Source organism: Ctenocephalides felis, unplaced genomic scaffold (genome assembly GCF_003426905.1).
Source record: "Ctenocephalides felis isolate EL2017-DRISC unplaced genomic scaffold, ASM342690v1 CF-g0.4_SCAFFOLD_01886, whole genome shotgun sequence".
Taxonomy (NCBI): Eukaryota; Metazoa; Arthropoda; class Insecta; order Siphonaptera; family Pulicidae; genus Ctenocephalides; species Ctenocephalides felis.
In genome coordinates, this window is record NW_020538040.1 from 2,259,327 (window position 1) to 2,278,639 (window position 19,313).

The following is a 19,313-nucleotide window of genomic DNA, read 5'->3' on the forward strand; positions in this document are numbered from 1 at the left end:
AGTAGAGTCCTTTCCTGTGAACAATTTTCTAGTTTGCTCGTTAGTAGAGTCATTTTATATTAGTAATTCCTAAGAAATCCCGGTTTGTTCGTCAGTAGTGTTTTTTCCTATACAAATTTTTTAGTTGTTCGTCAGTAGACATTCAGTAGAGTCCTTTCTTATGAATAGTTTCTAAGTAATCTAGGTGTACTCGTCAGTAGAGTCCTTTCCTATAAAAATTTTCTAGTTTGCTCGTCAGTAGAGTCCTTTCCTATATAAGCAATTTCTAAAAAAAAAACGCTTATATTTTTTATACAAATAATTTCTAAGAAATCCCGGTTAGCTCGTCAGTAGAGTCTTTTCTTATAAATAATTCTTGAGCAATCCCGGACTTATTATAATTTGTATATAAAATGTTTTAAAATAACTGCATTTAATTTTGAACAATGTACTCAACACAATGAAGTTGTCCGCGGGTTGGTACTGTCAACTCTTGTTTTGACGGTTGACATTTGAATTTAAATTTACAGTATAATGTACATGTTTTATCATTAACATTAAGTATTAAATTTTGATACAAATGCTGATAAATTTACATACCGAGGGTAAAAGAACAAGAATAAAATCAATTAAATTTAAATAAAATGTTACTAATTAATAAATGTTATTTTAAACAGTAATAAACAATTACTATTTAAATAACATTCTGTGCGGATCAGAAGCAAGGACTTTCTTAAAAAAAAACTCTACTGCCGAGCAAATAGAAAAGGGAACTCTAATATATAATATGTAATAATTTTGTTCCAACACTAGCAAACTGTTAAAATGCAGATTTATAAACAATTTAATTGGCTTTCTAACAATATTTAATACTATTGTTATATTTTAATTATTTACATCAAAATAATCGTGCAACCGATGAAACTAATTTGTATATAAAATCTTTTAAAATTACTGCATTTAATTTTGAACAATGTACCCAACACAACAATGAAGTTGTCCTCGGGTCTGTACTGTCAACTCTTGTTTTGACTGTTAATATTTGAATTTGAATTTACAAAGTAATATTTGTGTTTAACTAAAATATACTTTTGGAATATGTTATGAAAAGGTGCTTATTTAAAATTTTGTATATAAATTGTTTTGAAATTACTGCATTTAATTTTGAACAATGTACCCAACAGCATGAAGTTGTTCGCGAATGGGTACTGTCAACTCTTGTTTTAACGGTTGAGATTTGAATTTAAATTTACAATGTAATATTTGGGTTTAAGTAAAATATATTTTTGCAATACGTTATGAAAATGTGCTAATTAAAATTAGAAATTGCATTGATTAAAAGAATAATACTTTAAAAAATACTTTCTGAAAATCTAGTCCTACATAAAATGATAGAATCTAATTTTTTAGCTAAACTCTTCCTTTGTAAAAAATGTATCAAACTATTTATTAATATATATGTAACAATAATACATACCAACAACTATATATAACGTTTTATAAAAATAGACTAGAAGACTACCAATTATTAAATACTATCTATTAATCAAGATTAATAATTTCACAGTCAATGAGTTTATATCCTTACAATGGCACAAACAGATTACTTTGACTTTTGTTCCTTTAAATCGATAACAATAATTAATTATTATTGTTGTTCTTGTTTCTCAGACTTTTCCTCAGACCTTTTCTTTTTACTTGCATAACTTAAACTGGTTTTATCAAACTCCATTGGCATTATACCCAAGTCTCCACTGTATCTGTTTTTGGCAATCTAAAATTAAAAAAAAAAAAAATTAAGTACTGATTGTAAATTATTTATTTATTTTTTATTTATTTATTCATAACAAGCCGTAATCAATAATAATAGATATTATTTCAGGCTCTTGTCAAGAATTAAAAGTATTTATACCATCATTATATTGTATCTTAGTTCGATTTGATATGCGTGATATAATTTAATTTTAATTAATTATAAAAAATTAATCAAAATTATGTATACTACATCTCTTGTGCATATTTGCAATATAAATACAAAAAATAAGTCCAGAATATACGACCGAATCACAAGCCTCGACTTCTAGCATTAGACTTTACTGAAAACTGTCAAACAGAATTTTTGACGCACTCAGTGCTCGATCCATATACGAAAGTTCTAAGGACGACCTTCATACTTTAAAACATAGACGTAAAACACAAAAGTTTGATCGTTTTTTGGTTGCGTAACAATATGTTTTAATACAAAAGTTATGTAGAAAAATAATTTCCTTAAATTGTTAGTAGAGTCTCTTTTTTATTTTGACCTAGAAGAAAAAAAAGAAATTCTACTGACGAGCAAACTGAACTTCTTAGGTATCATTTATATAAAAGAACTCTACTGACGAGCAACCTAAATTGCAGAAAAAAGAGACCCTACTTTTGAGCAAGCTTAAATTTTGATCAAGAATATTAAAAAATGAGACTACTGATGAGCAAAATAAATTTTTAAGTATAAAATAATAGAAAAAAGGACTCTACTGACGAGCAAATTATATATAACCTTAGAAAATAAAAAGGAACTCTACTGATAAGCAAATTAAATCACAAAAAAAGACCAGACAATGGCTCAACTGACAACTTAAATTTTGCAATACAAGACAAAAAGGGTCTCTACTGATAAACAAACTTATTTTTAAAAAAAGGGACCTCAATAACGAACAAATTAAATTGTCAGAAAAATAGGGACTCTACAGACGAGTAAACAAAATATTAATCTAGAGTATTTAAAATATAAAAAAGAGACTCTACTGGCGAGCAAACTAAGTTACCAGAAAAAGGGACTCTACTGACGAGCAAATTTCAATTTTGTACTAAAACATGAAAAGGGGACTTTACTAACAACTTAATTGCAAACTAAGTAAAAGGGGGACTCTACTGACGAGCAAACATGATTTCTAAAAAAATTCTATTTAAAAAAGGACTCTACTAACGAACAAACTTTAATTTTGAGCTGAAATATAAAACAGAACTCTACTGACGATAAAAGAAAAATAACAAAAAAACTCTACTGACGAGCAAAGAAAAATAACAAAAAAGGACTCTACTGACAAATAATTTACCTGTAGTAATCTATAATGTAAAAAAGGAACTTTACTGACGAGCAAATTATTAAATCTAGATCTAAATGTTAAAAAATGGATACTACTGACGAGCAAACTTCAATTTTGTACTAGAGAATAAAAATGGATTCTATTGATAAGCAAAATAAAATAAAAAAAAGGACACTACTGACAAGCAAACTTAAATATTGAGCTAAAATATCAAAGGGACTTTACTAACGAGCAAACTAAATTACCAGAAAAAATAGACTCTGCTATCAAGCAAAGTGATTTACCAGAAAAAAGGGACTCCACTGACAAGCAAACTTAATTTTTAAAAAGGGACTCTACTGACGAGCAACGTAAAATTGGATCTCAAATTTAAAAAAGAGACACTACTGACGAGCAAAGACAAATAACAAAAAAAAAGGACTCTACTGACGACCAAAAATAAATTTTGTTCTAAAGGATAAAAAAAAGACTCTACTGACGAGCAAACTTTAATTTTGATTTAGAAGATTAAAAAAGGACTCTACTGACAAGTAAAATAAATATTTTATTGTAGAAAATAAGAAAAGGGACTCTACTGACGAGAAAACTTAATTTTTGGGTTAAAACGTTAAAAAGGAACTCTACTGACGAACAAACTAAATTCACATTCAATTTTTAAGGAAAAAATTCTAATGACTGACTTTTAAGTTTCATGATCAAACAAATTCTCTGCTTTGCTTTCTGTAGAGTTTCTTTTTTCTGGTAATTTAATTAATTTGTCAGTAGAGTCTCTTTTCTTATTTTTTATATTAAATTATTTATTTTGCTCGTCAGTAGGGTTTTGTTTTTATTTTTCTTTGCTCGTCAGTAGAGTCAGTGGATTCAAAATTAAAGTTTATTGTCAGTAGAGTTCCTTTTCTCGTTTTCTATATTAAAATTCAAATTTGCTCGTCAGTAGAGTCCCTTTTTTCCAATATTCTAGATAAAAATCCCTTTTTTAATATTCTAGATCGTCAGTAGAGTCCTTTTTCGTCGTTTACCAAAGAATTACCAAAAAGGGATTCTACTAACAAGGAAACTTAATGTTAAAAAGAGATTGTACTGACTAGCAAATTAAGTTTTCTATTTAAAAGCAATTTTGATGTTGAAGATAAACAATGGACTCTACTGACGAGCAAATTTAAGATAAAGAAGACTCTATTGACAAACAATTTAATTCGATCGTTAGTATAGTCCCTTTTCTTATTTTTTATATTAAAATATTTATTTTGCTTGTCAGTAGAGTCCCTTTTCTTATCTTTTATATTAAAATATTTATTTTGCTTGTCAGTAGAGTTTCTTTTCTTATCTTTTATATTAAAATATTCATTTTGCTTGTCAGTAGAGTCCTTTTTATATTTTAGCCTTAAATTAAAATTTGCTTGTCAGTAGAGTTCTGTTTTATATTTAAGCCCAAGAAAGTTCGCTCGTCAGTAGAGTCTCTTTTTCATGTTCTAATACAAAATTCAAATTTGCTCATCAGTAGAGTCCCTTCTAGATCGAAATTAAAGTATGCTCGTCAGTAGAGTTCCATTTTAAATTTCTTCAATCTTTCATTCTGCTTGTCAGTAGAGTTCTTTTTTCTCAGTTTGTTTTTTAAATTAAGTTGATCTCAAAAAATTCCTTTGAAATCATGTTTGCTCGTCAGTAGAGTCTCTTTTTTTTCAATTTTCTAAACCAAAATTCAATTTTAGACTGTAGGATGAAAAAAGGACTCTACTAACAAGCAAAATAAAAAAAAAATATGTAGAAAATAAGAAAAGGGACTCTACTGACAAACAAACTTTAATTTTGAGCCAAAATACAAAACAAAACTCTACTGACAAAGAAAAATAACAAAAAAATGACTCTACTGACAAGAAAACTAAATTTCTTAAAAATATCTATTTAAGGGACTCTACTAACAACCAATATTAGTTTAGAAATTAATATTGTATTATTAGTTAAGTGTAAAAAATAATATAAAACAAAATCGATATTATAAAAATATTCTTAAATTAAGTTTAGAAATTTCAATGTCAAAAACTCTGCTTCAGTTTGCTCGTCAGTAGAGTCCCTTTTTTACAATATTCTAGATAAAAATTAAAGTTTGCTCGTCAGTAGAGTCCCTTTATTAAACCATCAATCATCAATTGGGAAGTTAAAAAATTTAAACATTGTCAATCATCAAACTAACAAAAAATAAAAACGAGAAAAGGACTCTACTGACGATCAAATTTTGATTAGGAGCTAAAATATGAAAAAGGACTCTACTGACAAGCAAAATAAATATTTTAACGTAGAAAATAAGAAAAGGGACTCTATTGACGAGCAAAATGAATTTCGATCTGAAAAATTAAAAAAGGGACTCTACTGACGAGCATGCTTGAATTGCTAAAACTAAAAAACAAAAAGAAGACTCTATTGACGAACAAACATGATTTCTAAGAAATTTCGTTCTAAAAATGACTCTGCTGGCGAGCAAACTTTAATTCTGGGCTAAAATATTAAAAAGGGACTCTACTAACGAGCAAACTTAATTTTATTCTAGAAGATTAAAAAGGGGTTCTACTGACGAACAAAACGAATTACGAGAAAAGCAAAGGGACTCTACTGACGAGCAAACCTTAATATTGATCTAGAAAATAAAAAAGAGACTCTACTGACAAGCAAACTTAATTTTAAAAAAGAAACTCTACTGACGAGCAAACTTTAATTTTGGAACTAAAAGATAAAAAGGATTCTACTGACGAGCAAAATAATTATTTTTAAAATAAAGGATAAAAAAGGGACTCTACTGACAAACAAATTAAATTACCACTAAAAAAGAAACTCTACTGACAAGCAAAATTAATTTTTAAAAATCGATCTCTACTGACGAGCGAACTTATACTATGCCCTAGAATATTAAAAAAGGAACTCTACTAACAAACGAACTTCAATTTTGATCTTAAAGTTAAACAGAGAGACTCTACTGACAAGCAAATATTATAATATAGAAGATTAAAAAGGGACTATACCGACGAGCAAACTTGTAAACTAAAAGACAAAAATTGGGCTTTACTGACAAGCAATCATGATTTCTAAGAAATTTCTATTTATAAAAGGACTCTACTGACGAACAAAGTCAGTAATAATCTAGAATGTGAAAAGGACTCTACTGACGAGCAAAGTAAATTAACAGAAAAAAGGACTCTACTGACGAGCAAACTCGATTTTTATATAGAAAAAAAAGAGCTCTACTAACGATCAAAATAAATTTTGATTTAGAGCATAAAAAAGAACTCTACTAACAAACAAACTTCAATTTTGATCTAGAAAATAAAAAATGGACTCTACTGACGAGCAAATATAATTAGAAAAGTAGAAGATACAAAAAGGGACTCTACTGACGAGCGAACTAAATTTTGAGATAAAATATTAAAATGGGACTCTACTGGCAAACAAATACTGACTAGAAAAAGGGACTACACTGACGAGCAAAATAAATATTTTGATATAAAAGATTAAAAAAGAGAACTCTACTGACGAGCTAACGGGATTTCTAAGAAATTTCTATGTAAAAAATGACTACTGACAAGCCAACTAAATTCCTTATTCATTTCTATCTAAAAAAGGGATTCTATTAACAAGCAAACTTTAATTTTGAGCTAAAATATAAAAAGGAACTCTACTGACGAGCAAAATAGACTTTTTATATACCATTTACATCGAAAGGACTCTACTAACGACTTATTATTTATTATTATTACCTGCAAATACTTCTTCCCTCTAACAGAACTCAACCTCTTATCCTGCACAATCAACACATTATCAGCCTCCTGCGTAGCCTTAGCACTTCCAAATATAGAATGCACATTCAGATCCTCGCTGTCCCTCTCCTTCCTCGGATGTATGACCAAAGTGACATGACAGTTCTTCCTGGTCGCAAACTGTCTGAAGTGAGCTATGATCGAGTCCTGTCTGTGGAACTTGTCGTTGGCGGCGCCACCGCGGTCGTCGAAGGATATCCCCATCATGAATTGGACGTTGTCTATGATGACGTGGGAGATGTCGTGGACGTATTGGGCGTGTTCTACTGCCTAAGGGTGAAGGATATAAGGGTGAGTTTAAGGGTTTTAAGATATGTTTGAATAAGGAATAGTTCGAGCCTAAAGAAGTCGCGAAGAAGTCCCTAGTCGCGCCTAAAGAAGTTTTACTTCAAAAACTAGTAAAAAGAACCCAACTGGCGAGCAAATTCAATTCAAAAACTAATAGTGTGAGGTAATTTCAGACAACAAAAGAACTCTACTGACTAGCAAAAATTCAGAATAAAATAATAAAAGGGAATCTACTGACTAGCAAATTTAAAAAAAAAAAACTGAAACAGAACACAAAAAAAAAGTCTCAACTGACTTGGCTGATGAAAAAGAGACTCTACTGACAGGCAACTTTGAAATTTGATGTGAAAGATAAAAAGGGACTCTACTGATATATAAATTAAGAAAAATATAAAAAGAACCCTACTGACATACAAATTGCAAACTAAAAGGCAAAAAAGGGACTCTACTGACGAGCAAACTAAAAAAAGTAAAAAAAAAGAACATAATAAGCAAATTTTTACTCAAAAAACGACTCTACAGATGAGCAATATGCATCTAGTTTTGATAGTTAAATTCGTAGAATGTGACATCGAAAAATTATACGAAAAGGGACTCTACTGACGAACAAACTGAATGTCCAATTTCGAGAATAGAATTAACAAAATGGTTTCATTTTCAAGTACATTTATATAAACACAAAAGAAATCATAAAATTCGCCATCTTATATTCATAGATCTTATTTTTTTGTTTATGTTAAAACTATGTCAAATTATTTTTCTTGCTCCAGAATGGCGAAACAAGTAGCATCTAAAATAAACGTAGTAATTTTGAAGGAAGCATTTTTATTTTACCAACATATTTAATTAGAATTACAAGTTTTTTAAAATTTTAATCCATTTTCAAACGAAATTTTGCATATGAAAGTGGATTTAAACACTAAAGTTGTTCGAAAATAGCTGTACAAAAGGATTCTACTAACGAGCAAACTAAAATAAGATATCACAGTAGTTTGCTCGACAGTAGGATAAAAACTAAAGTTTACTCGTCAGTAAAGTCAGTAAAGTCTAGATCAAATTTTAGGTTTGCTCATCAGTAGAGTCCCTTTTGTCTTTATTATTTAGTTTGATCATTGATAAAGCAACATGGAGTAAAAGAGGACTCTACTGACGAGCAAACTTAATTTCAGGACAGAATATAAAAAAGGATTCTACTAACGAGCAAATTAAATATAGACTTTCGTGATGAATAAAAAAACAAGACAAAAAAGAAAAATTAAATATAAACACGACAAAAAAAGGCTCGAGCAAATAAAATAAAAACTGAAACGGACACAAAAAAATCTCAACTGAAATTGCTAATAAAAAGAGACTCTACTGACAAACAAACTAAAATATAAAAAGGGACTCTACTAACGAGCAAACTCGATTTTTATCTAGAATATTAAATAAAGAGACTCTACTGACGGGCAAACTTGATTTTTATCAAGAATATTTGAAAAAATGAACTCTACTGACGAGCATACTTTAAATTTTATCTAGAATATTTAAAAAAGGACTCTACTGACGAACAAACTTTAATTTTGATCTAGAATATTGAATAAAGGGACTCTACTGACGAACAAACTTTAATTTTGTTCCAGAATATTGAAACAAGGACTCTACTGATAAGAAAACTTTAATTTTTATTTAAAATATTGAAAAAGAGGACTCTACCGACGAGCAAACTTTAATTTTGATCTAAAAGATAAGAAAGGGATTCTACTGACGAGCAAATTCAAAAACTAATAATGTGAGTTCATTTCAGACAACAAAAGAACTCAGCTGACGAGCAAAAATTCAGAAAAAGATGATAAAAGGGACTCTACTGACAAGCATATTTAGAAAAAGGTGATAAAAAGGACTCTACTGACGAGCAAAATAAAATAAGATATCACAGTATTTTGGCCCTTAGTATAATCCATTTTTCCCAATGCAAACTATATTTTGTTTTTTTATTTTTTTCATTACATATTTATTTATTTTATTACACATTGAAGTTACATTTTACCTTTAAACAAGTCTTACAATTTTTTAATAATTTATAAAACTTTCAGATTTTATTTCAAGTTTTATTCGATTTTTTCTTGAAATCTCAAGTGTGAAAACAGCTTTAAGCGCTAAAGCCCTCAACACATGTATCCGGTTTCATATAAAAGTATTCTCGCGCACAATATATAAAATTGCACGTGTGGTAAAGGCTTTACCATAAAGCGTGTTTCACACCGTGCAATTTTATTTTCTTTTTATATTTTAATGATTAAATTTAAAGGATATAGGGGTAAGTGATGAAGGACTTAAGTATGAGTGAATGAGGATTTTAAGTTTTTTTTTTGAAGTTTTAATCGATTTTTAATTAAAAACTTGCCATGTGGTCCGGACCTAACCCAAAAGTTTTTCATACGTTTTTCCTTAGGCTTGGATATACATGGTAAGCGTTTTTATCTAGATTTAAAAAGGGACTCTACTGACGAGCAAAATAAATATAGAAACGTAAATCGATGCGAAAAGAAAAAAGACATCACTGACCAATAAATAAACTCTAAATGAACACGAAAAAAAGACTCGAGCAAATAAAATACAAACTTAAAATAAAATTAGTTGATGAAAAGACTCTACTGACAAGCAAACTTGAAATTCGATATGGAAAACTTGAAATTTCATATAAAAAAAAGGACTCTACTGACAAACAAATTGAATTGCAAACTATAAAACAGAACTCTACTGACGCGCAAACTTAGTTTTGATGTTGAAGATATAAAAGAAATTAAGATAAAAGTCAAAGGACTCTACTCACGATCAATTTAAAGAATAATTGTAAAAAGAACTCTAAAAGTGTATGAATTCTAAAAAAAGTTAAAAAGAACTCTACTGACAAACAAACTAAAATTAAACAAGCTGAAAAATATCAAAATGTTAAATAAACTAAAAAAAAACAAAAGGACTCTACTAATAAGCAAACTAAAAAAGAACATGAAAGCAAATGAAGAAAAAAACTCAACTGACGAAAATGAAAAAAATCAAACAAACAAAATAAAAAAATAAAAAATGAACTCTACAGACAAATAAACCCAAATTAAATAAACTAAAAAATGTCCAAAGGAGAAAAGAAAAAAGACTCTACTAAGAAGCAAATTAAAATAAAATGAAAGAATGAACTCTACTGACAAACAAACAAAAATTAACCAAACTAAAACATGTCGAACCAACTAAAAAAGGAAAAGGACTTTACTAATGAGTGAACAAAAAGAAGTGAAAAAGAACTCGAAATCTCGGAAAAGAAAGATTCAGAATCATCAAAACTAAATCAGCAAACTTTTACTCAAAAAAGAAAAGAAATTCTGCCAACTAATTGTAAGAGAATAGAAGAAAGGAACTGTACTGACGAGCAAACTAATTAAGAAATTCATTTAGGAACACATACATTATATTGTAAATTCAAATTCAAATATCAACTGCCAAAAAATCTTTGACAGTACCAGCCCGTGTACAACTTCATGCGTGTTGAGTATATTGTTACGAATTAAATGCAGTAATTTTAAAACATTTCATATACAAACTAGCTGTAAGTGGAATTCTGTCTTAAGGCAATTAAGGCATCGTGCCTTGAGGCAAATTGCTGCAACTTCCCGTACCAAAAATTATTATTTTTTTAAAAACGATTAACATTTTTGAAAAAATTTTACTTCGAAAAAATAAGATTTTTTAGAAATTTTAAATTGGACAAAAAATTACTTTTTTTGAAAATAAAATTTTTTTAAAAAAAAAATTTTAAACAATTTTTTTTATAAAATTTTTTTTTGGAAAAAATGTATCTTCATTTTGATATATTTTGGAAGATCTGAACTTTTTTTCAAAGCAATCGTACTGCTTTAATGCATAGAGACAAAATAAAGCGCGTAAGCGCCGCGTCGCTGTCTAACAGAAAAACAATGGTACGGAACCCATAGGAATGTAAACAAAACTTATACTTATTGTAAAAATCTCAATAAAATATCTGATAATTTGATATGCATATGTCTAATGTCTAATGATTATTGTTGACCGCCAAATGTTATTTTTTTTTAGTTTTTTTACTAGATCTCCGAAACCGCTAGTCCTATCTTCATGAAAATTTGATCAAATCTTCATCTTGTTAATACAAGTAAAATGTTTTTTGAACTATACAAATCGAACGCTCCGTTCTCTTAAAAACTAAGTTACCGTTTTTGACCCTTTTTGCCCCATATCTTCGGAACGGCTAGAATGTTTTTTGAATTATTCAAATTGCTTTATCCGTGTTCTCAAAATCGTCGACGAAAATTTGTATCCGAACACACACACATGCACGCACACACACACATACATCAATTTTCTCCAAGGTATGCCAACATATTCAGAAACCTCTGAAACGTGAAGATATATAAAAATTTTCATTTTCGATTTTTTTGCGATTACTTACCCTATGGAAAGTTAATTATAAATAAATCAATTTATCATCTCCAGAACATTAACAATCGTCATTTCATTTCGAATCAAATTCCAAAAAAAAAATAGTTGCCAAATTTACACAAAATTGAAAAAGTGCTCCCGCATAGTCACAGTCTAAACGCATTTGCAAATAATTCTGTGCGACATTTTCACTTATACTGTGCTCAGTTTGGCGGCATTTTCACATTTTTCAATAATTTTCACAAAATTGGAAAAGTGCTCCAGTACACAAACAGTCTAAACGCACTTGCGTAAACATTTCTACCAGAGTGGCGCTTAGACTGTGCTTAGCTTGGGTGATTTTTTGAATTTTTAGTCCAAAATTACAAAAAAAAATTTTTGAAAAAAAATTAGAAAACAAAAAATTTTTTTTTCCAAAATCAATTGTTTTGTTGAAAAAAGCAGAAAGTTCTTTGAATCATTTAAATCGGACGCTTAGTTCTCTCAAAAACAGCCATTTTTTTTAAATTTAGCTCTGTAACTCCGAAACCTCTGGACCTACCTTTGCCAAAAACTAATCAGCACATCTCCCTATCAATAGGAATCGAATGTTTTTTAAACCATTCAAATCGGTTGATCCGTTCTCTCAAAATTCGCTTTCTATTTTTTGCACTCTTTGCTCCATATCTCCGTAACGGCTGGACCTACCTTTGCCAAAAACTAATCAGCACATCTCCCTATCAATAGGAATCGAATGTTTTTTAAACCATTCAAATCGGTTGATCCGTGCGCCCGAAAACGTGGACGAAAAAACGCGGACATACAAAACACACACACACACACACACACACACATCCATTTTTTCTGAGGTATGCCAAAATGTTCAGAAACCTTCAAAACGTCGAGAAATGTAAAAATTTTTGATTTCGATTTTTGGACGATTACTATAACTTACCCTACGGGAAGTTAATTATAATCTGTTGTTTTGCTGCATTCAATTTGTATGCTAATTTCATCGGTTGCATGTTCGTTTTGTTATAAATAATTAAAATACAACAATAGTGTTATATATTGCTAGAAAGGTAATAAAATTGTCTACAAATTTGTTTAATAAATCTGTCTACAAAACGTTTAATAACTTTTCAAACAAAATTAATTAAGAAAAATTAGTGAATTTAGAATTTGGTTAGACATTAATGAGTTTCGTCAATTTTTTGTTATAATAACATAAAAGTCAAAATTTTATAAAAAAAATCTACTTACATCCATAACGACTTTAATACTCTGCTGCCCATGGAACATCATAAATAAATCGGCAACTCCTCAAACTTATCAGCCCAATAATCAAACTCCTGCAGATTATCATCTAATTTAATTCCACTAAACTGCTGCAGCATTGCTCGAGCCAATCGTGCATTCTGGATCTCAAAACTACCCCATAGAGTACTAACCTAAAAATAAAAGAAAAACTTATTATTAACAATATATAATACTAATATTATATTTTAATTATTTATAATAAAATAAACGTGTATATAAAAAAGTGCAACCGATGAAACTAATTCATATACTAATTTGTATATAAAATGTTTTAAAATTACTGCATTTAATTTTGAACAATGTACCCAACAGCATGAAGTTAGCCGCGGGATGGTACTGTAACACTTTTTTGACCGTTAGCATTTGAATTTGAATTTACAATATAAAGTTTGTGTTTTATAATTAACTATAAATTCTATGTTGTGAATAATTTGTTTGAAACGTAGTAAAGTGTTATATACAGATTTGTAGATAATTTTATTGGCTTTCTAACAATATGCAACTATATATTATTATTTACCCCTTTGCATTGCCAAGTCCAAAGATATTCGCTCATAAATGTAGTCTTTCCACTGCCCGTAGGTCCTGTTAAAACTGTCAGCTCACCTCGTCTGTGTCCTTTTAATATTCGATTCAAGACAGGATAACGTTTCCATTTGACACCAGCTACCTTATAATAGATAATGAATTAATAACAAGACAGTTGAAGTTACTTTTTGGCAAAAATTAAGATTTAACTTATATGCTTCCCATGTCGTCCGAACCTAACACTACGCTTTTCCATACATTTTTACTTAGGCTCGATTACGCATGGTAAGCGTTAGTGATATATTTTTAGTACAAATGTTAGTGTAATTTAGTGGTGTAAATGGCATTTTGCTTGAGGCGAGTTATATGAATTTGATGGTACGTGGAGATAGTAGATTTATTCAATGAAAAATTAAATAAACTTATATCGGTCACTTAACATAGACCTGTAATATTTTAGCATCCAGTACAATTTCAGAGATGTGTATATTAAATTTATTTTATTTTTAAAAGATTCTACTAATCAAAAATAAAATAATATAAGAAGCTACAAATTTTACTGACAAAGGAACTAAATATATCTAAAAAAATAAAATTTAACAGATTAAAGAAAGAGACTTTTCTGACGAGCAAATTAATTAGGAGACTCTACTGTCAAGCAAATTAAAATATCTGATTAAAAAAGGGACTCTACTGACGAGCAAATTATATTAATCAAGATGAAAAAGGAATCTACTGACGAACAACGTTTAATATCAATGTATTAGATTAAAAAAAGGACTCTACTGACGAGCAAAATAAAATATAGATCTTGTAGATTAAAAAAAATGACTCACTGTTCAACCAAGGCAAGTTTATGATTAAAATTCATTTGAAAAAATATATGTATACATAAACTACGGATGTTTTGTTAATTTTTAGCCTTACATAAATAAAATATGAGTATAAAATATTTGAAGTCAAACTTTTTAACTCATATTTGACCGGCAGTACGAAATATAGCTTATACTCTTGCAACTTTTGAACAGTTCATCCAAATTCAATGAAATATTCGGCAAATTTGTTCAAAATTAAACAATCTACAATATTGTCTAATGTCACAATGCCCTAAAGCAACTCGGTATACTTTAAATTGCAATTGAAACCAAACAAATGATTCGAGTGTAAAGTATACTAGTTTCCATACAAACTACGATATGTCACAGATTTTTTTCATACAGTGTGCATTGATATCTTGATTTGGAATATAGTACATTGGTGAAAATTTTTGTTTCAATGCTTGTAACTTCTAAACCATTCGTTTGATGTGAACGAAGCATTCGGCAAATTTGTTCGAAATTAAATAATTTGCAATGTTGTCTGACATTATGAAGCCGTACAACAGCTCGGCATACTTTAAAATAGCATTTGAAAACATATCACGTGTACAACTTTGCATCCGCCGTTATTGTGAAGAATTCGTATCGAAAAACGGCGGAAGCAAAGTTGTGTGAAATTTAAAGCACTGATGTATCATACATGCCATAACTTCTAAACCATTTGTTTAATATGAACGATGTCTTCGGCAAATTTGTTGAAAATTAAACAATTTACAATATTGTCTAACATTATGATGACCTACAACAACTCGGTATACTTTAAAATGTATTTAAAAATGCATTACATGTACAACTTTGCTTCCGACGTTATTGTAAAGAATTTCCCTTGAAAAACGGCGGAAGCAAAGTTGTACACATAATACACAATAATGCAATTATTTAAATTCCCATACCTTTAATGATTTAATAATGATAACAACTAATTAATAGATAAAGTAAATTCAAATTACAAATATAAATGATCAAAACTGTTTAAATTAAAATGTGTAATTCAAAATTCACGACTAATTATATTATGATAAAAATAATTCGTACTCTGTCCTGTTTCCTTTCATATTATGTTCGTACTCTGTCCTTATTTATTAGTTTATTATCTTTCATTTATTTTAAGATAATCACAAACCAGTTTTGTATACAATCCAATAATCTTCACTTCGCCTAAAGTTAGTTTTAATATCAAAAAAGTTGTTAATTAAATTTAAACAAAAACTGTTTATATTGAAATGTCTATTTTAAATTTCGCGCGCTCGTTGGGAACTGGAACTGTCAACCCGTATGCGACAACTTCATATATATATATATATATATATATATATATATATATATTTATGCAGTAATTTGTTGTAAGAACCGTAAGAACTATTTGCACATACATTGTTTTATTTAAATTAAAGTTATAATTAAATAAAGATAAAACTAATTACATATTGAATGCAGCAAAACAACTTATTATAATTTGTATATAAAATGTTTTGAAATTACTGCATTTAATTACGAACAATGTACCCGACACAATGAAGTTAGCCGCGGGTTGGTACTGTCAACTCTTTCGCGACCGTTAACATTTGAATTTGAATTTATGGTATAATATTTGTGTTTTTATCATTAATTGTAATATTATATCTTTATACCAATATCAATTATCAAATTATCTATATTACAAGTATTTGTAAATTATGCGATTGTTTAAATTCCATACCTTTTCTATATTTTGCAATTCCAACAGAACATCTTCTCGCAAAGCACTAAAACTTGTGATAGCCTTATGCCAAATCGTTTGGGCATTTGATAAAATCTGTTTTAGATCTTGTTTTGTACTTATCGCTTGGTAGGGTCTTTGTTGATTTTCTGTAGGCCTAAAAATATGAAAATTTATATAATAAATAATAAATATAATTATTTAATACTAATAAATTATACTAACTATATTTTAATTACATACAATTCAATTAGATAATTTCTTGTAACATTTTTTAAATATGTACTTGATATACCTATGGTTATGTGAGGTAAGTAACAGTAAAACCCACGTAACATAAACTTAACTGTGTTGAACAGTTTTAAATAAATGTAATATAAACTCGATTTGTAAATAAAGATAGTCTGTAGTTTAAAAAAGTCATTTTCTTGTTTTAGTATAAAGTTTTTCGCATGATATACTTTATAACCTGTTGTAGAGTTTTTTTGCAAAGTGATTAAAAATTTTACTAGATTTTTAGGAAATCTACAATTTGCTCGTCAGTAGAGTTCGTTTTATACAAATAATTTATAATAAGTTTAAGTAGAGTAGAATTTTCTTACTAATATATTTTATGAAATTCAGTTTGCTAGTCAGTAGAGTCCTTTTTATATATGATTTTCAAGAAATATCACTTTGCTCGTCAGTAGAGTCCTTTTTTATATATAATTTGTAAGAAGAAATAACATTTGTTCGTCAGTAGAGTCCTTTTTTATATATAATTTGTAAGAAATATCAGTTTGCTCGTCAGTAGAGTCCTTTTTTATATATCATTTTTAAAGAAGTAACAGTTTGCCTGTCAGTAAAGTCCTTTTTAATGAAAAATCTGATTTGCTCGTCAGTAGAGTTCCTTTGCTATTAAAAGTTTTTTTAGTTTGTTCGCCAGTAGTAGAGTCCTTTGCTAATAAAAAAATTTTAGTTTGTTTGCCAGTAGAGTCCCTTAGCTATAAAATAATTTAAGGTTTGCTTGTCAGTAGAGTCCCTTTTTGTATAAATATTAGTTAAAAATATTAATTTGTAAGTCAGTAGAGTCCCCTCCCTTTAAAAAAAATTCTAGTTTATTTGTCAGTAGAGTCCTTTTAATAAAAAATATTCTGATTCGCTCATCAGTAAAGTCCCTTTGCTATTAAAAATTTTTTTAGTTTGTTCGCCAGTAAAGTCCCTTAGCTGTAAAATAATTTAAGGTTCGCTTGTCAGTAGAGTCCCTTCCCTTTTTTATTTATAAAAAAAATTCTAGTTTATTCGTCAGTAGAATTCTTTTTTTATTACCTAATTGACTAATGACTTTTTTATTGACTAAATTGACTAATTTGCTCGTCAGTAGAGTCTCTTTATTATTACAAAAAAATTCTAGGTTTTCGTCAGTAGAGTCCCGTAGCTATAAACAAAATCTAATTTGCTCGTCAGTAGAGTCCCTTTGCTATTATAAAAAAATTTAGTTTGTTCACCAGTAGAGTCCCTTAGCTATAAACAAAATCTAATTTGCTCGTCAGTAGAGTTCTTTTGCTATAAAATAATTTAAAGTTTGCTCGTCAGTAGAGTCCTTTTTTATGAATAATCTCTAATAAATCTCGATTTGCTCGTCAGTAGAGTCCTTATATAAAATATTTTCCAGTTCGGTCGTCAGTAGAGTGCTTTTCCTCTTACCTTATAAATAAACAACGTTTTTCGCTCAATTTCTTTGCAAAATTCCTCGAAGTGTCCCAATTATTGGCATCGTTTCCAAAAAACCACAAAATTAATTTTGAATAATTCTCAAGGGCCGGAAGACATTGTTTGGGGTAACGATTTTAAACCGTAGGGAAGACAAACAGGAGTACCTGAAGGATAAAAAATATTTCTCTTTAATTATTAACTAAAACGCTAACAATAAAAAGTATAATGAAAATATTTTACTATTAATTTCTGTGTATGCAACGCCAAAAAATCCTTAATCGATAATACTAAAACGGCCGACTTGGAAGCACTAGTTTTTGTTGAAGTAGAAGTTTTCTTCATAGTTGCAAGTCCACTGCAACCCACTGGTGGTAAAGTTGATTCTCGACCGTTTAAACTATTTATAACCTGTAATAAAAATATAAACAATATATATTAATCTTTATTATAAGTAGTATATAAATTATTTTTTTATCTACATTATTTATACTGTCAACTGTCAAAATCTAACATCACAAGTGTGAAGATAACATTAGTTTGACTTCACACCTATAAGTACACCACGCGGTAATACTAATTAATTTGAACTGCCTGAAGTTATTTTGATAGTGTTGCCGTATGAGATTTTTTTGTTTTTATTATTATTTGTATTTATTTTAAATATTACCTTGAAGCCGTCTAATTGATTGTCGGCATTGTGTAAAGGAAAGTATATATTTTCATGTTTCTCATCGACACGAGCCTCTGATTGTACAATTATATCTGCGGGAATTTCCTATAAAATAAACATATATATATATATATATATATATATATATAATATATACATATATCTAGTTTGCATGTCAGTAGAGTCCCTTTTAAGACAGAAATTTACAAGAAATCCAGTTTCCTCTCCAGTAGATTCTATTTCTATATAAATAATTTCTAAGGAGCAAACTAGGTTTTATAATATTTATGTAAGAAAGGATGCTACTGACAAGCAAAGTTAAAAAATAGTGAGATAGTTTAATAACTAAAAGGGATTTTACTGACAAACAATTTAAAGAGAAACATTGTTCAGTGAAAGATAAAGAACTCTACTAACAGGAAAACAAAACATTAAGGCATTTCTATTGTGACGAAAAAGGGCTCTACTAACAAACGAACTAAAATATTATGAATTGTTCTATGATTATAAAATGATTTTATTCTTTATTAATTTAAAAAAAAATCAAATGTTCAATTATCTTACGAAAGAGCTTTTATTTATTTGCTCCGTTGTTTTATAGTTGAAACTTCAGCAAAACGTCTTAATGACAATGAAAGCAATTAATTTGAAACCAGAATCCTAAAGCATTTAAATTAATAAAAACTCTTACAATTTATTTATGTAGAAAGGAGACTCTACTGACGAGTAACCTAGATTTCTTCTAAATTATATTAGAATTTTTTTTTGTTTAGAACTCTACTGACAATCAAACTATGTAAATAATACTCTACCAATGGGGATATTAGAAAATTAAATATAATATAACCTATACTATTATATTATTATTATTACTGACGAATATTAGCAAACTAATGAAATAGAAAAAGGGACTCTACTGACGAGCAAACT

At 28.7% G+C, this 19,313-nt stretch overlaps 1 protein-coding gene across 1 annotated transcript in view; it reads right to left on the reverse strand.

The window, feature by feature from the left end:
* Positions 1-1,627: 1,627 nt before the first annotated feature.
* Positions 1,628-19,313, reverse strand: part of LOC113378354 (twinkle protein, mitochondrial-like) — a 49,052-nt gene continuing 31,366 nt past the window's right edge. Inside the window, exons 10-11 of the mRNA XM_026618891.1 lie at positions 6,818-7,147; positions 1,628-1,753 (exon numbers count right to left, since the gene is read on the reverse strand). Of these exons, the coding sequence (XP_026474676.1) occupies positions 1,628-1,753; positions 6,818-7,147 (456 nt within the window). The remainder of the gene's footprint in view (positions 1,754-6,817; positions 7,148-19,313) is intronic.